The 24,428-nt window shown below is 40.3% G+C and overlaps 1 protein-coding gene across 8 annotated transcripts in view; it reads right to left on the reverse strand.

Annotated features, from left to right (window-relative positions):
• TANC2 (tetratricopeptide repeat, ankyrin repeat and coiled-coil containing 2) overlaps window positions 1-24,428 on the reverse strand; it is a 361,655-nt gene that overhangs the window by 46,056 nt on the left and 291,171 nt on the right. For all 8 annotated transcript variants that reach the window (XM_036836548.1, XM_036836547.1, XM_036836546.1 and 5 more), the window contains one exon: window positions 23,250-23,857. In XM_036836548.1, coding sequence (XP_036692443.1) covers window positions 23,250-23,857 — 608 coding nt within the window. The remainder of the gene's footprint in view (window positions 1-23,249; window positions 23,858-24,428) is intronic.

Here is a 24,428-nt window from a genome sequence, read left to right on the forward strand (position 1 = left end):
GATGACTGTTCAGGTCTAGCCATACCTCCAATGAAACTCTGTCTCATTCAACCAGTTTCTTAGGGAAGGCACCTGCTATTGGGCAAATAACGGGTAGTGAAAGGTTCCTAGCTTTTACCAGTCCTTTACCCAAATCACATGTGTGAATATCACAGAATGTCATTTCTAGTTGGCTTACACCCATCCCACACATAGATGGCATTAAAAGATCCATTTTTATTTTCTGTCTCTGTCAACTCCTCTTATTTCACCCATGCTTTAAAAGTCAGTGTTGCTTCCTCAGGATCTCATTTCTGGTCCTAGTGTGTCCTCTGGATTTAGCTCATCCATCCTCAGAGCCTTCGCCACCACCTAAACCCTATTATCTTTTTCTCTATCTAGATGTTTCAGCTTTAGATCAATATACATCAACTGTCTACTGGATTTCTCTACCAGGAGGTCCTATAGTACCTTAAACTCAACATGTCCCAAACTGGATTAACAACCTCTTCCCCAAGGGAAGTCTTCTCTGATCAGCCTCTACCAAGCCTCTATCCTTTCTCTCTAACATTTTCTCCCAGCCGAGAACACAGCACTCTGTCTTTGGTACAATCATCATCGGTTGTATATGCCTTTAGTACAGTGTCTACCACACTATTACATGCTCTCTCCTCTACTAGACTGTAGGTTTCCTGATGGCATCATTCTCACCCCCCATCTCCTTGTCAACAGATCCCCAATCTGTTCATGAAAGAGAAAACCCTTTTCTCTGCCTCTGCATGTTGTCTCATCTGCCCAGGATGCTCAGTACTGCCACAGCCCTCCTGTAATCACGTGGTCAGCTGGCCTGAAGACAAAGCCAACAAAAAGGCTAAGCTAAGAGAACTGCTGAAAAATAGAGCCTGAGTCCTGACTGTACAGCATCAGAAGCGGTCCTAATTTTGGACTACTTGTTATATGAAGTGATAAATTTCTTTATTGTTTAATCCATTTGAGTTGATGTTTTCTATTTCTTCCAGCTCAAAGCATACTAATGATATATGCCTTTACATGTGAATGTATATATGTATATATGTATGCATGTAAGGTATGTGTATACATGCAGGATTGTGTATGTGTATTTTTATTTACATTTATGACAGAAATCCCGAATTGTTTATACTCTCCACAGTGCCAAACGTTGTGTATTGCACATAAAAATTCTCAATAAAATTTTTTGGGGGGCTTCCCTGGTGGCGCAGTGGTTAAGAATCTGCCTGCCAATGCAGGAGACACGGGTTCGAGCCCTGGTCCGGGAAGATCCCACATGCCACAGAGTAACTAAGCCAGTGTACTACTAATAGTGAGCATGTGCTCTAGAGCTCACATGCCACAAATACTGAAGCCCGCACGCCTAGAGCCTGTGCTCCACAACAAGAGAAGCCACCGCAGTGAGAAGCCTGCGCACCGCAATGAAGAGTAGCCCCTGCTCGCCGCAACTAGAGAAAGCCTGTGCACAGCAACGAAGACCCAACACAGCCAAAAATAAAACAAATAAATAGATAAATAAATTTATTAAAAAAAATTTTTTTTTTTGGAAGCAAGATCGGACATTAAAGAAAGGATACTGGGTCACCTTTGGGCTGTGCCTTCTTACCACATTTGCTGTAGTCTGTAGGAACTGTGACACTTAGAACCGTCTCTCTACTCCCCAACCAGGATAGTGTCAGCAGAGTTCTCTATGCTACTGACAACACAACTCTTTTACTCCTTTCACTTGGAGTGTCATAGAGGAGGGAAATCAAACTGTTATCTCAGTTTCAAGCCTAATGAATTAATCAAACAGAAGGAAAAACAGCAAGTGAATTTTTGTTGGTGACACTTTGCTGAGAGGAGGCCCAAATGCCTACTGGATGATTTTCTCTCATATTTAACACTGGCTACTCTGCCAGGTTTAACATTTGAAGATGTCTAATACTGAAGTCTGAAAAACAAACATATCCTTCCTTCCTTCTTCCTTTCCTTCCTCCCTTCCTCCCTCCTTTTTTTTTTAAGCTTCAGTAAAGAACTTGGAGAACAGAGAATGGAACAGTTCCCATCTTAGGTAGGAATCATCCTATAAAACATTAAAAAGAAATTCTACCATGTTCTAACCTTCGGCTTCATAGAATTTCTGAATTCTAGTGGATACCAGGTCATCTTACTTGATCAGATAAGACTAACCATAAAGGAAAGAAAGTTATTTAATTGAGAGAATGTCTCAGACAACTGTATCTTGTATGGAATCATCAGTGTCATCTGAAGATATGAGCCCAGGGTTGTTTCACACTCACAAAATCTAGAAATTGCTACTGAACTCTTATATATCCCTTGAAAGCCCAATGTAGTTGGTAGGCTATTTTAACAGAAGTTAATGAGAACCATTTGTAAAAGCTCCCTACTCAAGTTCTCAAAATCCTAACCAGTTATTAACAATGAAATTATTGTAGCCTCCCTAGTGTAAGAATTATTACATTAAGTGTCTCATCCATGGCTGTTCATAGTGACTAGAACTCCTGAATACGATCCACCACTTATGCTTCAGGCCATTAATGAGAATCCATGCTGGTGAGGAATAAGGATAAAGCTCATGTCTGACAAGGATATGAATTGTCAGTTAGACACAGAACTGACTTGCCCTAGTGCATTTACTTTACTACCGTGACTAGGATACACTGGGAAGATGCTTCCATCTCTCTAGTATGCATTTCAGCCAGCTATAGAGGACAGTGCTTGCTTTTGTTATTGTTGATCAGGCACTGAGGAGAAACAGCAAGCCATATGGGTCAAGGAAAAGATGAAGGTGACAACAATAGTATATTTATTTTTGGATACAAGCATATTACGTTATTCATAAAAGAATGATTCTGATCAGTTCACCAGACTCAAAGCTTATGGTGTTGAGGACACAAAAGGTAAAATAGCAATTTCCATTACATGCTGGCATTTCCATTTGTACCTTACTATTCTTTTTTTTTTTTAACATCTTTATTGGAATATAATTGCCTTACAATGATGTGTCAGTTTCTGTTGTATAACAAAGTGTATCAGCTATACATATACATATATCCCCATTTCTCCTCCCTCTTGTGTCTCCCTCCCCCCCGCCCAGGTGGTCACAAAGCACTGAGCTGATCTCCCTGTGCTATGCGGCTGCTTCCCACTAGCTATCTGTTTTACATTTGGTAGTGTATATATGTCCATGCCACTCTCTCACTTCGTCTCAGCTTACCCTTCCCGCTTCCTGTGTCCTCAAGTCCATTCTCTATGTCTGTGTCTTTATTCCTGTCCTGCCCTTAGGCTCAGCAGAACCTTTTTTTTTTTTTTAAGATTCCATATATATGTGTTAGCATATGGTATTTGTTTTTCTCTTTCTGACTTACTCCACTCTGTATGACAGTCTCTAGGTCCATCCACCTCACTACAAATAACTCATTTTCGTTTCTTTTCATGGCTGAGTAATATTCCATTGTATATATGTGCCACATCTTCTTTATCCATTCATCTGTTGATGGACACTTAGGTTGCTTCCATGTCCTGGCTATTGTAGATAGTGCTGCAATGAACATTGTGGTACATGACTCTTTCTGAATTATGGTTTTCTCAGGGTATATGCCCAGTACTGGGATTGCTGGGTCATATGGTAGTTCTATTTTTAGTTTTTTAAGGAACCTCCATACTGTTCTCCATAGTGGCTGTATCAATTTACACTCCCACCAACAGTGCAGGAGGGTTCCCTTTTCTCCACACCCTCTCCAGCAGTTATTGTTTGTAGATTTTTTGATGATGGCCATTCTGACAGGTGTGAGGTGATACCTCATTGTAGTTTTGATTTGCATTTCTCTAATGATTAGTGACGTTGACCAACCTTTCATGTGTTTGTTGGCAATCTGTATATCTTCTTTGGAGAAATGTCTTAGGTTTTCTGCCCATTTTTGGATTGGGTTGTTTGTTTTTTTGACATTGAGCTGCATGAGCTGCTTGTATATTTTGGGGATTAATCCTTTGTCAGTTGCTTCGTTTGCAAATATTTTCTCCCATTCTGAGGGTTGTCTTTTCATCTTGTTTATGGTTTCCTTTGCTGTGCAAAAGCTTTTAAGTTTCATTAGGTCCCATTTGTTTATTTTTATTTCCATTTCTCTAGCAGGTGGGTCAAAAAGGATCTTGCTGTGATTTATGTCACAGAAGTGTTCTGCCTATGTTTTCTCTAAGAGTTTTATAGTGTCTGGCCTTACATTTAGGTCTTTAATCCATTTTGAGTTTATTTTTGTGTATGGTGTTAGGGAGTGTTCTAATTTCATTCTTTTACATGTAGCTGTCCAGTTTTCCCAGCACCACTTATTGAAAAGGCTGTCTTTTCTCCACTGTATATTCCTGCCTCCTTTATCAAAGATAAGGTGACCATATGTGAATGGGTTTATCTCTGGGCTTTCTATCCTGTTCCATTGATCTATATTTCTGTTTCCATGCCAGTACCATACTGTCTTGATGACTGTAACTTTGTAGTATAGTCTGAAGTCAGGAAGCCTGATTCCTCCAGCTCGGTTTTTCTTCCTCAAGATTGCTTTGGCTATTCGGGATCTTTTGTGTTTCCATACAAATTGTGAACTTTTTGTTGTAGTTCTGTGAAAAATGCCAGTGGTAGTTTGATAGGGATTGCACTGAATCTGTAGATTGCTTTGGGTAGTAGAGTCATTTTCACAGTGTTGATTCTTCCAATCCAAGAACATGGTATATCTCACCATTTGTTTCTATCATCTTTAATTTATTTCATCAGTGTCTTATAGTTTTCTGCATACAGGTCTTTTGTCTCCTTAGGTAGGTTTATTCCTAGGTATTTTATTCTTTTTGTTGCAATGGTAAATGGGAGTGCTTCTTTAATATCTCTTTCAGATTTTTCATCACTAGTGTATAGGAATGAAAGAGATTTCTGTGCATTCATTTTGTATCCTGGTACTCTACCAAATTCATTGATTAGCTCTAGTAGTTTTCTGGTAGCATCTTTAGGATTCCCTATGTATAGTATCATGTTATCTGCAAACAGTGACAGTTTTACTTCTTCTTTTCCGATTTGGATTCCTTTTATTTCTTTTTCTTCTCTGATTGCTGTGGCTAAAACTTCCAAAACTATGTTGAATACCAGTGGTGAGAGTAGGCAACCTTGTCTTGTTCCTGATCTTAGTGGAAATGGTTTCAGTTTTTCACCATTGAGAACGATGCTGGCTGTGGGCTTGTCATATATGGCCTTCCTTATGTTGAGGTAAGTTCCCTATATGCCTACTTTCTGGCGGGTTTTTATCATAAATGGGTGTTGAATTTTGTCAAAAGCTTTTTCTGCATCTATTGAGATGATCACGTGGTTCTTCTCCTTCAATTTGTTAATATGGTGTATCACATTGATTGGTGTATACTGAAGAATCCTTGCATTCCTGCAATAAACCCCACTTGATCAAGGTGTATGATCCTTTTAATGTGCTGTTGGATTCTGTTTGCTAGTATTTTCTTGAGGATTTTTGCATCTATGTTCATCAGTGATATTGGCCTGTAGTTTTCTCTTTTTGTGACATCTCTGTCTGGTTTTGGTATCAGGGTGATGGTGGTCTCACAGAATGACTTTGGGAGTCTTCCTTCCTCTGCTATATTTTGGAAGAGTTTGAGAAGGATAGGTGTTAGCTCTTCCCTAAATGTTTGATAGAATTCGCCTGTGAAGCCATCTGGTCCTGGGCTTTGGTTTGTTGGAAGATTTTTAATCACAGTTTCAATTTCAGTGCTTCTGATTGGTCTGTTTATATTTTCTATTTCTTCCTGCTTCAGTCTCGGAAAGTTGTGCTTTTCTAAGAATTTGTCCATGTCTTCCAGGTTGTCCATTTTATTGGCATATAGTTGCTTGTAGTAATTTCTCATGATCCTTTGCATTTCTGCAGTGGCAGTTGTTACTTCTCCTTTTTCAGTTCTAATTCTATTTGAGTCTTTTCCCTTTTTTTCTTGATGAGTCTGGCTAATGGTTTACCAATTTTGTTTATCTTCTCAAAGAGCCAGCTTTTAGTTTTACTGATCTTGGCTATCATTTCCTTCATTTCTTTTTCATTTATTTCTGATCTCATCTTTATGATTTCTTTCCTTCTGCTAAGTTTGAGGTGTTTTTGTTCTTCTTTCTCTAATTGCTTTAGGTGTAAGGTTAGTTTATTTGAGATGTTTCTTGTTTCTTGAGGTAGGATTGTATTGCTATAAACTTCCCTCTTAAAACTGCTTTTGCTGCATCCCATAGGTTGTGGGTCGTCGTGTTTTTGTTGTCATTTGTCTCTAGGTATTTTTTGATTTCCTCTTTGCTTTCTTCAGTGATCTATTGGTTATTTACTAACGCATTGTTTAGCCTCCATGTGTTTGTATTTTTTACAGGTTTTTTCCCCTGTAATTGATATCTAGTCCTATAGTGTTGTGGTCAGAAAAGATACTTGATACAATTTCAAATTTCTTAAATTTACCAAGGCTTGATTTGTGACCCAAGATATGATCCTGGAGAATGGTCCATGAGCACTTGAGAAGTGTATTCTGTTGTTTTTGGATGGAATGTCCTCTAAATATCAATTACGTCCATCTTGTTGAATGTGTCATTTAAAGGTTGTGTTTCCTTATTTATTTTCATTTTGGATGATCTGTCCAGTGGTGAAAGTGGGGTGTTAAAGTCCCCTATTATGCCTGTGCTACTGTCAATTTCCCCTTTTATGGCTGTTAGCATTTGCCTTATGTATTGAGGTGCTCCTATGTTGGGTGTATAAATTTACGATTGTTATATCTTCTTCTTGGATTGATCCCTTGATCATTATGTAGTGTCCTTCTTTGTCTCTTGTAATAGTCTTTATTTTAAAGTTTATATTGTCTGATATGAGAACTGCTGCTCCAGCTTTCTTTTGATGTCCATTTGCATGGAATATCTTTTTTCATCCCCTCACTTTCAGTCTGTATGTGCCCCCAGGTCTGAAGCGGGTCTCTTGTAGACAGCATATATACGGGTCTTGTTTTTGTATCCATTCAGCCAGTCTATATCTTTTGGTTGGAGCATTTAATCCATTTACATTTAAGGTAATTATTGATATGTATGTTCCTATTACCATTTTCTTAATTGTTTGGGGTTTGTTATTGTAGGTCTCTTCCTTCTCTTGTGTTTCCTGCCTAGAGAAGTTCCTTTAGCATTTGTTGTAAAGCTGGTTTGGTGGTGGTGAATTCTCTTAGCTTTTACTTGTTTGTAAAGGTTTTAATTTCTCCGTCGAATCTGAATATGATCCTTGCTGGGTAGAGTAATCTTGGTTGTAGGTTTTTCCCTTTCATCACTATGTCCTGCCACTCCCTTCTGGCTTGCAGAGTTTCTGCTGAAAGTTCAGCTGTTAATCGTATGGGGATTCTCTTGTATGTTATTTGTTGCTTTTCCCTTGCTGCTTTTAATATTTTTTTCTTTGTATTTAATTTTTGATAGTTTGATTACTATGTGTCTTGGCGTGTTTCTCCTTGCATTTATCCTGTATGGGACTCTCTGCACTTCCTGGACTTGATTGACTATTTCCTTTCCCATATTAGGGAAGTTTTCAACTATAATCTCTTCAAATATTTTCTCAGGCCCTTTTTCTCTTCTTCTTCTGGGACCCCTATAATGCAAATATTGGTTCATTTAATGTTGTCTCAGAGGTCTCTGAGACTGTCCTCAATTCTTTTCATCCTTTTTTCTTTATTCTGCTCTTTCGTAGTTATTTCCACTATTTTATCTTCCAGGTCACTTATCCATTCTTCTGCCTCAGTTATTCTGCTATTGATTCCTTCTAGAGAATTTTTAATTTCATTTATTGTGTTGTTCATCATTGTTTGTTTGCTCTTTAGTTCTTCTAGGTCCTTGTTAAATGTTTCTTGTATTTTTCTCCATTCTATTTCCGAGATTTTGGATCATCTTCACTATCATTACTCTGAATTCTTTTTCAGGTAGACTGCCTATTTCCTCTTCATTTGTTTGGTCTGGTGGGTTTTTACTTTGCTCCTTCATCTGCCGCATATTTCTCTGTCTTCTCACTTTGCTTAACTTAGTGTGTTTGGGGTCTCCTTTTCACAGGCTGCAGGTTCGTAGTTCCCATTGTTTTTGGTGTCTGCCTCCTGTGGGTAAGGTTGGTTCAGTGGGTTGCGTAGGCTTCCTGGTGGAGTGGACTAGCGCCTGTGTTCTGGTGGATGAGGCTGGATCTTGTCTTTCTGGTGGGCAGGTCCACGTCTGGTGGTGTGTTTTGGGGTATCTGTGAACTTACTATGATTTTAGGCAGCCTCTCTGCTAATGGGTGGGGTTGTGTTCCTGTCTTGCTAATTGTTTGGCATAGGGTGTCCAGTACTGTAGCTTGCTGGTCGTTGTGTGGAGCTGGGTCTTAGCGTTGAGATCGAGATCTCTGGGAGAGCTCTCGCCAATTGATATTACAAGGGGCCAGGAGGCTTCTGGTGGACCAATGTCCTGAACTCAGCTCTCCCACCTCAGAGGCTCAGGCCTGACACCTGGGCAGAGAACCAAGACCCTGTCAGCCACTCGGCTCAGAAGAAAAAAAAAGGAAAATAAATAAAATAAAGTTATTAAAATAAAAAAATATTAAAAATAAAGTAATAAAAAAGAAAAGAAGATAGCAACGAAACCAAAAAACAAATCCACCAATGATAACAAGTGCTAAAAACTATACTTACAAAAACAAACAAACAAAAAAACACAGACAGAACCCTAGCACAAATGGTAGAAGAAAGCTATACAGACAAAATCACACAAAGAAGCATACACATACACACTCACAAAAAGAGAAAAAGGAAAAAAATATATATATAAAAAAAAAGGAAGAAAGCAACCAAATCAATAAACAAATCTGCCAATGATAATCAGCTGTAAATACTAAAGTAAGATAAACATAAAACTAGAAAACAAATTAGATGCAGAAAGCAAACGCCAAGTCTACAGTTGCTCCCAAAGTCCACTGCCTCAATTTTGGGATGATTCGTTGTCTATTCAGGTATTCCACAGATGCAGGGTACATCAAGTTGATTGTGGAGATTTAATCTGCTGCTCCTGAGGCTGCATGGAGAGATTTCCTTTTCTCTTCTTTGTTCACATAGCTCCTGGGGTTCAGCTTTGGATTTGGCCCCACCTCTGCGTGTAGGTCGCCTGAGGGCGTCTTTTGGGAAGTCTGAGGTCTTCTGCCAGCGTTCAGTAGGTGTTCTTTAGGAGTTGTTCCACATGTAGATGTATTTTTGATGTATTTGTGGGGAGGAAGGTGATCTCCATATTTTACTCGTCTGCCATCTTGAAGGTCCCTCCCCTGTACCTTACTGTTCTGACAAAATATGATGTCACTGGCTAATCCATAGTCTGAATGTGCCTATATGTGGAGTTGTCTACATTTATTTCTATTTTTCTTATTATTTGCTCACTCCCAAACCTTATTTATTTTTTTTTAAGAATAAAACATTTGAACATTTATTTAACTTTCTTTTATACTTATTTAGGGTTATAAATTTCAAATATAACACTTTTAATTTTTTGTTTACATCCCTCTCATTGAAGATGGCAAGTGTTAACCGAAACAAGTCCCTGCAAAGTCACATGACCAAGGGCTTGGCTACAAGAAAGAACAAATAATTAAAGTCCATGATGCAATTTACCAGACAATGATACAAAGATGAGTTTGCAAGGAGCTAGCATTCTGGCTGGAGTAGTGGATGGAGGAGAGTGGGCACTGATTGTGGTATGTGCTACAAAGAAACAAATATAAAATACATTACTATGAGTCCATTTCTGAAAATAAACATGGACCAGGCAATATGCTGTTTCATATACATCATTTCATTTACTCCCCACAACAACACAAAGAAGTAAATATCATTATCCCCATTTTACAGATATTAAATATAAAAATCAGAGAGGGGAAGTGACTCCACCAAGACAGCACAGTAAGTGACAGAACCCAGATTCCATCTCAGGTCTATCTGATTACCAAGCTTGTGCTCTGAACCTCTTGACTGCTACTGAGTTCCTGAAATTAAATTCAGAGGAGAGAGGGGGAATTGAAAGTCTTCCTGGAAGAGAAATCCTTTGTCTCTGGGTCCTGGAAGTTTGAGTGTGATGCTGATAGGTAGGAAAATAAGAAAGTGGGGAAAGGCGTAGAAGATGGAGGGAACAGAATGAATGAACATATAAAGGCAAATTTTTACAATCCCAGAGGATGTATGGGGAGAAACAAGTCAACTGCTTTGGCTTCCCAGGAAAGTTAAGATTCTGGGCTGAGGAGTCAGTATTCAACACCACAGGCAACAGGGAGGCACTGAAGCCAAACCTTATTCCTTTTGACTCCTAGCCTCACCATTCTCTAAGATCACCAGGAGCCTCTTAATTGGTTTTCTTTTAGCCTTTGATCTTTTTCTTTTTATTTTCTCCCTCCAGCTTTAGGTCTTATGGACTATTTTCCTTGAAACTGTCTCTTTTCTTGACATCTGTGACATACCTTGGCACTTTTCCTTTCCTTCGGTTACGTTAACTTCTTTGCTCTATTCCCCATTCACTCTTCTTTCATAGGCAGCCCTCCCCTCGACTCCTGGCTTCAGCTCTCACTGCAACAGCATCTCTAGCACTGAGATTTCCTTTGCTTCTCTAGCTGCCCGCTGATCCCTCTTCCTCCAAATGACCTGCCAAACGATGCTGTTTGAAGCTGAAGTCTTCCCTTAAAACCAAATCCCCTTAAGAGTTCTTTATTTTTAAAAAATACTTCCAGTCACTCAGGCATAACATCAGCTGCTGTTTTTCTCCCCCCTTTGCATCGTCTCTCTTGGATAATTGCAATCCACTCATTCTCTCCACTGCCTCCTTCCTGGCCCACACAGAAACCTGATCAAAATTCACCTCAAAATTCTTCAGTGGCTTTATATTTCCTCCTGTACATAATCTAAACTCCTTAGCATGGTATTCAAAGGCTCTCCATAATTTGTCCCTTATCTATCTGTCTGTGTCTTTACCTCCTTACCTGGTACTTCTAATTCCAGACAGAGTAACTTATTCTAGAGTTTCAAACATGCTTTCCCTCTGCCTGGAATTCTCTTCTGCGTTTAGTTCATCAGGCAAACTACTTCTCATTCTTCAAGTCTCAGTCCACACCATCTCCTCTGTGAAGCCTTCCCTGGTGCCCCTAGATGGACTCAGGGATTCTTTCCTTTAGGCTCTGTTGTACCTGGTACACGTCCCCATCACTGCACCAACTGCAGCACTCTCTGTCTGCACGTCGGTCTTCCCACTAGACTGTACTGAGGACGGAAGCTACGTTTTTTCACATATGTACAACCTGCTAATAGGAGTAAATAGCTGCAGAATGAATGAATAATAACCCCTTACATTTGTAAACTACCTTATGGTTTTCGAAATACTACAACACTTATATTCTCCCGTACACCTATACTACAGGCACAGGAAGGAGTGAATATTACTCCTAATACGGTAGAAAATTGACTGAAACTCAGGAAGATTGAAGGACAGATCCTAGCTCACGTTGCTCAGATATAAAAGAGATGAGATGAGAACCCAAGGTCTTCTGAAACCTCGTTCCACTGCCACACTGACAAGATTAGGAACTGGTTTTTATTTCTGGGCAAATTTGTATGAAAAAGTTGACCAATGTAAAGAACAGTATGTTCATTTTTACAGTGTACAATCTGGATTCTTACAATTAAAATCAGCAACTGTTAATTTTGACATTTTTCGATTAGCATTTTGGGAGAGAGTAGTTAAGAAATAGAGACAGCCCTAGTCACTGTGACATTTTACGCATGACTGAACACAACTATGTTTTTCCCTATAATTAAGGATGATGGTGATCAAAATCAACACTAATGTGGGTTCATATGTGGTCATAAAGACCAATGGGGGGGGGTGGCAGCGGTGAGGGCAGAAGAAGTATTTCCACATAGCTTATATAATGAGGTCACCTTGTGATTCAGTCACCCTGCGGACTCCATCCCTGAAAGAAAGTCAAATCCCAGTTCTGTCACTTACAAGCTTTATAGCCTTGAATAAGCTTTCTAACTTCTCTGTAAGACAGGGATAGTAACACCTATCTCTCAGGACTGTGGTGAGAATTAAGTGAGAGATATTAAGTAAAATGTATTTTATATTTCTTTTATATCCTCCATAGTAGCTACTGCACACTGCAGTAGCACACTGCTGGACTAAAGGAATGAACGTTAACCATAAAAGACTTTAAACATATTAGAAGATGACTGTGTGCTCAAACAGAACTTTAATCTTTAACGTATGCAGCAGGGTGAAAAGCAGTACCCTATCCTTAACTCCAATCTTTGCCCCTCCACACCTAACCCCACTACTTTTACAGCCAGAAAGGAAATCCATGGATCAGGGAAAAATGACTGGGGATGGATGTCATTCACTGTTAGTCACTGCAGGAAAACTTGGTAGTGTAACTTCAGGCAGAGAGTGGGGATAAGGACAGAGCTAACCAGTCCCTAAGAAATAAGGTAAAAGTTAAGCTAACAGGAGGAATATGAACCTTTCATGTAGATCAGAGGTTTTCAGGAGGATATAAACCTTACATTCAAGATATATTTGCTTTGCGATATTTTAGGAGAGAATCAATCACATGTCAGAGTTAAAGATTCTTCCCCCCAGAACTGTCCTCTCTCCCCTCTCCTGACAAAAGGCAGGGAAGGGTGTATCCAGAATAACAGAGGGTAGATCCAACCTCCATTCCATCTGTAGGCATCAGCAGCCCCTCGATAAGGATTACTGGAGACAAGCGATACTCACCCTTGGACAACTGTAGGTTATAAGACAGTGAGGAGCTGCCCTTACCTGATGCCCCTGTACCTCAAGAGTTCAGAACTATGGAATCTTTCAGACAAAATCTCTTTCGAAGGCAAGACTACCCTCTAGGGCATCCCTACCCTCAGCCCATTTACCGGTTTGGAAGTTGCATAACAGTTGTTATACACAAAATATACGATGGTACTATGTTTTTCTTTTTTTTTTTTTTTTTTTTTTTAAATTTATTTATTTATTTTTGGCTGTGTTGGGTCTTCGTTTCTGTGCGAGGGCTTTCTCTAGTTGCGGCAAGTGGGGGCCACTCTTCATCGCAGTGCGCGGGCCTCTCACTGTCGCGGCCTCTCTTGTTGAGGAGCACAAGCTCCAGACACGCAGGCTCAGTAATTGTGGCTCACGGGCCCAGTTGCTCCGCGGCATGTGGGATCCTCCCAGACCAGGGCTCGAACCCGTGTCCCCTGCATCGGCAGGCGGACTCTCAACCACTGCGCCACCAGGGAAGCCCTGTTTTTCTAATAGATTTTCACTTAGCACCCAAGGGAGATAGTTAATCTTAAAGTTTCTATTTGTAGTACTGAAACACGCTAACATGTGGACTCAAATATTTCCAGCATGGATGTTTTCTCCATTGTTCTAGCCAGAGTCACTAATGTGTAGTCACATAGATTTCATCAGCTCTGGTGATGACAAACTTGATATACAACACTTCAGTGTTTCAGAGAAATAACACTTAAGTGTTCTGATATTCTTCTATGTGGTGCTCAGATGTGATAAAGTGGTACAGGGACAGCCAGCTGGTGAGGAACTGCTTACAACCTAAAGCTTATCTTAGCTATCTTATAATGTGGGCTGAAATAACATGTGCTGCTGTGGAATGTCTTTATATTATAGAGGTACTTGTGGGGAATTATTTAGGGAGACCTAGTGAGATTAGAATTATGGGGCAGAGAAGGATATCTGTCTGCAAAAGGTCTGTGCTCCCATCCACAGTCGAGAGTTGTTGGGAAGCAGTTACTTTGCCAGGGACCTTGCATTCACATTCAAGTGGGGTCACTTGACAGTTCTGGCTAATGGAATACAGGCAGAAATTATATTCATTACTTCAGACCTAACCCGGAAAAATCTTCTCCTTTGATTTCCATGACCTTACTTTCTCTTGTTTCTCTAGTATTACTCTTGTAAATTATTATTTGGCTCACCATTTTCTTCTAGCATTTAAATACACCTACTCTGATATGAACCTGTTTACAAAACAGAAATAGACTCACAGACATAGAGAACAGACTTGTGGTTGCCAAGGGGGAGAGGGTTGAGGGAGGGATGGAGTGGGAGGCTGGGGTTAGCAGATGTAAACTATTATGTATAGAATGGATGAACAACAAGGTATTACTGTTATAGCACAGGGAAATATATTCAATATCCTATGATAAACCATAATGGAAAAGAATACAAAAAAAAAAGAATGTGTGTGAGAGTGTGTGTGTGTGTGTGTGTGTGTGTGTATATATGTGTGTATATGTATATATATATATAAATCACTTTGCGCTACAGCAGAAACTAACACATCATTGTAAAACAAATATATGTCAATAAAAAAATATACCTGTTCTGTTTTCATGCTTCCAAACTTCCTGCTTTATACTCTTAACCTGGGTGATCTTGTTAAGTTCTATGGCTTCTACTGTCAGTTATTTGCTGATAACTCTGCAGTCCATAACCTCATGCCTTCAACTTTCTCTTTTCCTGTTTTCCAAGGTCACATTTCTACATGTATTTGTTCATCTTCCCTTGGAGGCAATTCATTATAAACATGCCAAAAATAGGATTTCAACTCTCCCCATAAGCCTGTTCTTCCTCCTGCCTTTGTTCATGCTAGAACCCTTCCTCCTTTCAGAATGTTCTATGCTGGTCAGTAGCTTCACTATTTTCCATCATTCAAGATAAGTTCTGAAGTCATTTTTAATCCCTCCACCCTTACCTCCCATACACACAAAAAAAGACCAAGTGCTTCTGAGTATCTCCAAAATGTCTACCTTGCTCTCTGTTCTCACATTACAGGCCTTAGTGCTTCTCACCTAGACTACTGCTCTAAACCTCATAACTAGTATCCTGACCTGCAGTCTCTCCTCTTCTTCAACCCATCTTCCATATGCTACTTGTCAGAGCTATTTTGCACATTATCAGTTACCTGATCATTGTCTCTGCCTTCTCACAAAATTATAGACTCCCTGTTACCTACAGAATAAACTGTAAAGCCTTACACCTGGCATTCAAGACTTTTTGCCTAGTGACACTTCCTATCATTCTCTCTGACCATAAGTCTTATTTTCTAATTATGGCTTCTCACAATTCCCCAAGGGCACTTCATGTCTTCACAGTTGTTTTTGTCCCTGCCATTATGTTCTCTAGCCTGCTTCCAGCGCTCTCCTGTGCCAATGCTGCTAAACGGAATCAACTCATCCTTCAAGGCTGAACTCGACTGTCACTTACTCTGTGAAGTATTTTCTCTTTGTCTAGGTCCCTATGGTACTCAGTACTATGGCACTGTCATTGGTTGCTATGTGTCTGGCGTTCCTCTAGAAGGTCATGGCTCTAGTGCTGGGGGTGTCTTAGTCACCTAAGTTTCTCTAGTACCTAGCAGAGTCCTTGGTGTAGAGTAAAAGTTCAATAAATGTTTCATGCATGAATAAATGCCATGCAGATGCGTGCGTGGAAGAGCAACACAAGGACTTCCAGATCCACTGTCTAATGCACTACCCAATTCAACCCTGAATTGGCAGGCATCTCTGTTGCCACGGATCAACTGTGAAATGAGTGTGACCATGACTCAAATACTGACCATACACTGACAATCCTGATCTTTTTCATCTCTCATCTTAAAAACCCTGCCTGCAGTTAGACTTTGGTGGTTGCTGCCTTATAGTCTGCTTGTTGCAAATGACACCCACATCTTTACAAAAATGCTCACCTCTATCTTCAGCTTTTCAGTTAGTAACTGCTTTGGCATGTTCTTTTCGTGGCTTTCTCATGGAACCGGAATACAAAATACATTTTTAGTCAGTTTGTCTTACTGTTTCATATTCAACGCGGAGATGGAAGCGCTAACGATAAGGAGGAGACTATAAGTAAAGCGTGCCCAAGATGTACCTTTGTAGAAATGGGTGGAACAGCATAATTTCTTTTTAAACATAGAACTTGGATAGAAATTTGCTGCTTTCTCCCGCTATGCCTCACAGTTTCCTCCTGCGCTTCTGTTCTGTTAATGCATCACTGGCCCTAGGAGAACGGACGCTGTCTGCCTCTGCTGTGCCAGTGAAGCCTTTAGGCAGTTGGCAGGGCTTCACGAGGCAGCAGAGCTGTGACGCCACTGAACTGCCACCGTTTGAAACGCCAACAACAGGCACAGGAAGATGGATCACTTCTTCCTCCTCCACGTTCCTCAGCTCTTTCTTTGTACCTCCAGCACAGCACTCGGCCTTAAATTATAGCTGGTTATAAATATGTCTGTTAAAACCGCTATCCTGTAAGTCATGGTAGACAGATCTATCTTACTTGTATTTGTATCTGCTGCAGTGCTTAACACAGAGCCTTGAATATGTCACCTAACAAATGTTCACTGGGTGTGTGCTGAAATGCATGCCTTCACTTTCCACTGACGTGCAGGAGCAGAACAAACGAAACTACTTAACTGTGGGAAGAGTTTCTCAAATACTTCCAGTTGCAAGCTTCAAGTTAGTACCACTGACCACTTCTTTGTTCACTCATTAATTCATTATTTAACAAAATATTTGCTGAGTGCTGACTGTGTGCCAGCCACTCTATTAATCATTAGGAAGACCAAGGTGAGCGTGATAGGAAGGTTCCTGTCCTCATGGAGCTCACTCACATTCTAAACGGGAAAGTGGATAATAAACGAGTATTCACAGACAATAAATTAATAAAAGACTAGAAAGTCAGAAGGTTGCTATGTTAAAGCCAGGAAGGACTTTCTTAGATAAGGTGACACGTGGAAGAATTAGGAGGTGGCCATTAGGCTGAGACCTGAAGGAGTGAGAGATCTTGCCATGTGATGAGGGAAAGTGAGCTCCGGATAGAGCAAACTATTAAGTGCAGAGAGCCAGGGGTGGAAAAGAGCTTAGCAAGTTCTAGGAACTGGTAGATGACCATTTATGACCAGAAAATTGTGAATAAGAGGGAGAACAAATGAACTTAATTAGAGAGGGTAGGCAGAAGCTATCTTTGTAATACAGGGCTTTGAAGGATCTGGCTTTGATTTTATTCTAATCACAACAAGAAGCCATTGCAGGATTTTCAGGAGGAGGTTACACAGGGTGTGGTCAGTAGAGGTGGAAATAAGTGGATACTTACAAGTAAAATTTGGGTGGTAGAACCAAGTGGGTATGCTGATGGCTATAGTGAACACATGTCTCACAGCTGTGGGTTCTTACGGTTGAGTGAATAGAAGGCTATTAGTGTTGATTTTACCAAATGTGGAGATTCAGCTGCTTTTGAAAGTCTAGAGACAGCCGAGTAAGTTGCTCCGCTCACAAAAAAAGAAAATGTGCTGTCATATCCCACTAAGCTGGCAGTAACTCCTTCTGATTGCTGTGCCATGAATCTTGGTTTGACAATCTAGGAAAGCCTGTGGGATTCCCATCTTTTCATTCAGCCAGTGTTGCTTCAGAGACTCATTAACAGGACAAATTAGCCTCTATTTCCTACGCTACTCTCAGTACCAAAAATTTCCCTTAAAATTTCCCTGCTCTACTTCTTATGGGAAGTTGCTTTAACCCGTATTTGCTACACCTTAAAAAAGCAATATATATATATATAATTTAAAGAAATAAAGCAGTATTATGTTTGTAGCAAAATCAAATACAGGAGAGGACGAGCCCCTTCTGTGTTTTCATTGGTTGACTCTTCTGCATGCCTGCCAAGTCATAAAATGATGCTCTCTCTCCATCTTATAAGCAGAACTACTTCTCTGTATATTTATTAACTTAGCAAACTTCACATGAGTTTTTATGACAGTAAAAATAAGTAGTTCTCAGTTTTAAATAGGTGTGGAGAAGAATTCTGATTACCAGCTTTCTGCAAACTTAATTTTGGACTTGGAAAAGGAAAAAAATATGTTATAGCTGTCCATCTTTGAAGGCATGAGAGTTTTAACAATGGGGACAATTTACCTATTTGACTGATAGATGTGGGTTCCATGATTTATGCTGAGAGAAACAAATTTGTAAAGTTTAAGGACATCATGCCTGGGGAAACTGGACATATTCCCAGATATATATTAGATTTCATGTAATATCTCCCTTGCATTATATTACAAAACCATGACCCTGGGTCACTAGAATAATAGATATTCCATTATTATTTTGAGTCTCAAATTTATTCTTGATGCCAATAGGGAGTTAGAAAATGGTTTAGATAATAAGGACAAAATATTTATGGCAAATTAGACAAATCCCCCCAATTATTATAGATTAGTAAAATCTCTCCATGAAAATCACATATCGAAATCATGACACCAGAAGACTGACTTCCCCTTAGTGGTAGAAAAGAATTAGAAGTGAAGCAGATCTGGACCCAGAACAGAGATTAGAGAGCTAATATTTCTAGGCAGGTAAGGTCATCTACTAAGGGACATGTGCTAGCAAAAGGTGTTTGGTACACCTCTCTTCTCTCTGCATTAACTCTTCCAAACCTCCTAAAGTCTGACTTAGTTCCAGAAGCCTTTTTTTTTTTTCTTCGCATGATCTATCACTTTGCTGAATTCCTTCCTAATGCTTTTAGAAAGCAGAATCCATCTGCCAGTTCAAGGGGTTGTTGGTGGGAGCCCGCAATGGCTGAGGAGCAGTAACCTCAAGTTCGTGCTTCCGTGAGGGTAAGGTTAAGTGTTGTCCTGCCTGGAGGCTCCTGTTTGGATTAAAAAAACAAATAAAACCACCACAACCCTGCAACTCACCATTTTGTGGTCATTTCAGACTTATGTATTCTTTAAGAAGCCAGGCTGTACAAGTTCCTGACACAGAATTAGTTTTCCTTTATAGGGAGAATGCCCTCTTTTTTTTTTTTTTTCCTCCCTTTGACAAACTGCTTCTTCTCTGACACACTGCTTTGTGACATGGATTTTGGAGCACCCAGTCTCCACTGTGTAATTTGCTAACATGGCCAAAATAATTAAGAAAAATCTTAAAGAACATTTATTGTAAGATATCAACTCTGGTCACAAGGAATCGAGTAAGTACTCAACTGTCCCCACAGGTACAGTTAGGACTTGCGTAGCCTTTTCCCTTTTCCACCCACTATAAATTTGCTTCTCTTAGTTTGAGGAAATCAGGCCAGCTCAAATTAGGCTTCCAAATCAAACCTCATTAGGTTCTACAGCTTAAGACTCGTTAAAGTTTACAACAGGCTTCCTGCGTTTTATTCAAACAGTTAAAAATAAGGCAGCTGAGTCCTTGAATCTCTATGTCAAAATCTTACATGTATATACACATCAAAATGTTGATCTGAGAGCTGTTCTTAGGGAAGGGGAGGCTAATACCATGAAAACAGAGATAACAGGAAAGAAACAGGAAAAAAAAGAGTGGGGATTCATTCAGGGCTAGCCTAAAGCTATGTAGAAATATTAGGCAGTAATTGGACAGCACCACAAGGCTGGTGGCCCCAACTGTCTACTCTATCAGCCTCACATTTCAACTATCAAAGTCATTAATAGGTTGGATTATAAAGGCTGGTGACTTCTCTTAAATGCTTTACTTAAAATACGCAAGTTGCATTTAATGTTTTCTACTTCCCTGTTAAGAGCATAACAACAGAGATTAGTTTATTAGATTAGTGAGTTAATCTGATAGCTCAGTGGCCGAGCGAATAACATATAGGACAGATTAATTTCAGAGTATGACAGAATATGGCAGTGATGAATAGTGGGAAATACAAGGCAGAATAAGGTGGTGAAGTCTAAGGCTTATGAATGCTTCAAGGGGCAAACTTTTATCTAGAATGTAAATCTAACATCTTAGAAGTTTTGATGTAATAAAAGATTTTGCAGTGATACTTTACTTACAGTTTGATAAACACCAACATGCATATATATACAGATACTCTACCCTGTTACCAAGCCAAGAAAAGGTACCTATAACTCATTTCTTTCTGTGACAGACGTGTATGCAACCTTAGGTCACTCTTTCTGGGATGTCAATTGTCTGCCCTGATTCTGGGACAACAAGAAGTCTGATATTTAAAATAAGGAAAACTCTATCTCAGCTGCTGCACTGACCTCCAGCTCTGCTTTTTCCTCTTTCTAGCGCCATCCTCAGATTACTGACTCTCTTCACTTAGCAGAAGTACCTCCCTGGGTGGCCTATTTCTGAGGAAGGTCAACTACTTTTTGGCTTCAGTAGAATATTCTCACCTGTGTCTAATTCCCTAATAAGGTCAATAAGTTCAGGGTGAAGATGTGAGTGTTGAAAGCCCAGGAAGACGGACTAGAAGAGATGTTCTGTAGCTTCTGAAAGTTCTCCTTACACAGAGATATGCATGTCAGGCACTGGCCTACATAATGTGACTTCAGAGGCACTAAGTTAGTCTTCCCTGGTCTACTGAACCACATTAGATGTTCTAGAGAGAAGCTGGAGATAAAGTGGAGGACAGAGTGGGGAACAATGTACAGGAAGTAGAGGCTGAAGCCACAAAGGCAAACCCTGCCTGGAGAGAGTCCTGCTAATCAGACTCGCCTACAATGGAAAGCAATTACAGCCAGTTTCTTTGAAAGGCCAGCCTGGGCTTTGCCAGTGACATTAAATTCTTAGTGCCTTTCCATCTCATTGACCCAGGGGGCCTCAAGCTCTGAGATCAATACCTTAGTAACAAAGCTGGTGCCAGACAGTGTTGGGAAGAAGGCTGAATTCCAACTGAGATGAAACATGTAAGAAAGCTTTTTTGACAATGCCTGGTCCTGTTTACTCTCTGCCATTAAGTGACATATGATGATCCCTCAGCAGCCCTGAGTGTTATTCAATCACCAGGCAACAGACTACACAGCATTTGAAGTTAGAAGCGTTTGCTCTCTTTGTCCCAGTGCATCAGCCTCTTGCCAAAATGATTCTAGTTAATAAACAATGTTGAGAAGGTAAGCCTGTAAAGCCACGATATGGCTGCATAAATACCATCTTTTCCCCTTTGAGAGCCTGAGGGTTTTATCTGTTGTAAGGATACTGTTAATTCAGCGCTAGTCTGGCTCCCCTGGACCTCAGTTCTCAATCCTCTGAGACGTTCCAGGATAAGAGAGCAGATCAGCCAGCAAAGTTCCTCTGGAAACTGATTTCCGCGTTTATTAGGCGATTCTAGATGGGTCTCTTTTTCTTAACTCTGTCGTTGCCAACTCTGTGTACTAACAGCAGCAGCAGTACTAGTGGTATTTACAATAAAATCCTCTTGGGAATGGCATACAATTCACAGAAGAGACTCAGACCCAGGGTTTTTTAAAAAAATCTTGTGCCCCCAAATGCTGACAGCAGAAGACTCCTTAAGGTACACCTGAAAGGTCTATTACTGCAAAGAGAGGGGAAGACACAGAACATCCCCTGACCACTTTCTCTGTACTCTGTGCTAGTCTAGGCATTACACGACATGACCTCAATTCTCAGCAGCTCTAGGAATTATTACTCCTTTTATGTAGATGAGAAAACTGTCTCAGAAACATTATGTAATTTCCCAAAGGCCACAGTTCCTAGAAGAGGTAGGATTTATTAAGCAGGTCATCTGACTCTAACGTTTATGTTCTTTCCACTACAGCATGTTTCTTTAAAAAGTTTCCCTCTTAGGGAAGACAGCACAAAATCTACTGCCTGGCTTAATATCGTCATCAGGATCTGGAACTGATCTTCTAATGAGTCGGCATGAAGTAGGCCAAGCAGCATGCCCACACAAGCACAGGTGTCCCTAACAGGACCTGGTGAAGAACATGCCTCGCGAGGAATAATAAAATCCCAGCACGGTCAGAGACGGTCAGCCTCTCTGATGACTCACAGCGGAAGGCCCAGGCAAACCTGGCCTATCTTCTTTCTGAGCCAGAATAAGCTCTGCGTTTGTCAGCTATGTTGTTGGTGTCTTCTTTGTTTCCAGGAAATCAGGACTATACCTGCTTTTGAGAACATCAACTTTATTAAAGGAATAATTCTTTCAAAAAGGAGTGTGGAGGAGTAGAAAGCACACCTCACTAGGATGCTAGATATCTTAGGTTCTATCCAAGAGAGTGGGAAATAGTTTCATATCGAGTCTGGTTTGTTGAGCATAGTTTCATATCGAGTCTGGTTTGTTGAGCTGAGAAAGATTAAGTCAGGGTCAAGCTCATCAGGAAAGAGTGCTGGGGTGAATCAGTGACGTCTGCCACGGGTGCAGGATAGGGGAGCGGTGGTACGCACAGCACATTTGCCATTCCTCTTTTAACTCCTCTTCCTTTCTCCCACCTGTTAACCTTATGGCTTTTCACAAGTGATTCAGCATTTTAAGGCCTTTATAGTAAAATAGGGATAATGACACTTTATTTATCTAAAGGTAAGAGTGGCTAAATCAGCTGATCTCCTCAAGTCTTTTTCAGCTATAAGGTGTAAGATTCCATTTTCCACTGTAAATCTTAGCATCAGCTGGGCTCTAATGGGGTCAGTCATTGGTGACTTTAACAATGGCATGGCTTTTAAAAGGGCACTCACAATTTTAAAACAATTCTGCTCTAAGTCAAAGAGGTGAACAATGTATCAATTCTTTCTGAAGAATACTGAGGAAGTCTGTCAAATGGTTAAATTAATTACAGCCTGGGGACTTCCCTGGTGGCGCAGTGGTTAAGAATCCGCCTGCCAATGCAGGGGACACGGGTTCAAGCCCTGGTCCGGGAAGATACCACATGCTGCAGACCAACTAAGCCTGTGCACCACAACTAATGAGCCTGTACTCTAGAGCCTGCAAGCCACAACTACTGAGCCCATGCTCCGCAACAAGAGAAGCCACCGCGATGAGAAGCCCGCACACCGCAACGAAGAGTAGCCCCTACTCGCCGCAACTAGAGAAAGCCCGCATGCAGCAACGAAGACCCAACGCAGCCAAAAATAAATAAATTAATTAATTAAAAAAAATTAATTATAGCCTGTGAACCCTAGTGGAATCAGAGAAAATTGTTTAGAAAAATACAGGAATGTAGGGAGCATTCTAAACATCTATGCAGATTTTGAGTCTTAAGGAAATAATATTGTGAGAAAATAAACTTCATTATAGCCTTGTCTTAAGAAGAAACAGAGATGATGTTTCCTTTATGTGAAATGTTCAATGAAGAACACTTCTCACTGTTTTCAATACCCATGCTCCATGCAATAAATACAAAATAGGCTCACAAATTGCTTATTACAGGTCTATGGCTTACCTGGGATCACAGAGAAATTTGGTTTTCTCTCCTTCTTCTCTCCAGATAAGCCATTCTCGAAAAGAAGGATGCACAAACATACGAGTCATGTCTCTGCGCTTGATTAGGAACATGGAGAGGTTCTCCATTCTCTGCTGAAAATCCTCCCATTCTAGCGTGCCTTCAATGCTGCCAGCATTGATGGCTTGGAAGATGTGTTCATCAGTCAGTGGGTGGAGAGAGGCCACTGCCACATTCAGGAGAGGCATCACCCGGTCAAAGGAAGACTGGGTTGGGAACTTCATATTGCACTGGAGTAAGTAAACCTCAGAGAGCGAAACAGGAACTACTTTGTAGCTAGAGCTCTTTAACACTAGATAGCCTTTCTCTATGAGGTCAAATGTGAGTTTCAGGTATAGATAGGACCCTTGACTGAGTGTCTTGAGATGAGAACTGAGTTTGCCAAATGTAGTATTGTCCATTTTGCCATTAAGTGAAATGTTATTCTGGATCTCTGAGCTGCTGTGTATCCGGTGCAGGATGTAAGCCTGCAGGTCCTGGTCTATGGCTTCATTCTCTTCTAGTCGATCCAAAAAAATCCTATGGAAAGGCAGCAGCTTGGTAATTTCCTAAAACAGATGGAGAGAGAGAGAGAGAGAGAGAGAGAGAAAGACCTTCAGTTTCCCCTAACTCTTGTGATAAACTACGAGGTCCACAAATTTATTCTGAACTTCTGAGTGGTCAAAGAAAAGAGGGAAATACGATCGAGTATTAGTGTCCATAGATTAAGACATATTAGTTGCACAGGAGGGACACTTTTCCTAATATTGAGACTTAAAATAACTTTTATGGGTCTTCATAAAGGGCACTTTAGGAGTGATTTAATGGTCAATATCCTAAATAACACTCACTCCTAAAATAGAAAAGAGAATGCCATATAACTTTTGTTGTAATTTTTCTCAGTGTAAACCATAGCATAATGTCAAAGTACAACTCACTAAGATAAATGTAAAAGGACTTAAAGAATGTCATATAAAAATGTGACCTTCTATCCTGCCTGATAAAATGACTTTATTTTAATGTAGGTTCTTTGGAGATGCCTTAGCCCAAAGGAACACTTCTAATAGTGGGAAGCTTGGTACCTTGGTGATCTGCTTGGAAATTACATTGGGGGAAGGTGACAGGGCTTTGTGGTGACTC

This window comes from Balaenoptera musculus, chromosome 20 (genome assembly GCF_009873245.2).
Source record: "Balaenoptera musculus isolate JJ_BM4_2016_0621 chromosome 20, mBalMus1.pri.v3, whole genome shotgun sequence".
NCBI lineage: Eukaryota > Metazoa > Chordata > Mammalia > Artiodactyla > Balaenopteridae > Balaenoptera > Balaenoptera musculus.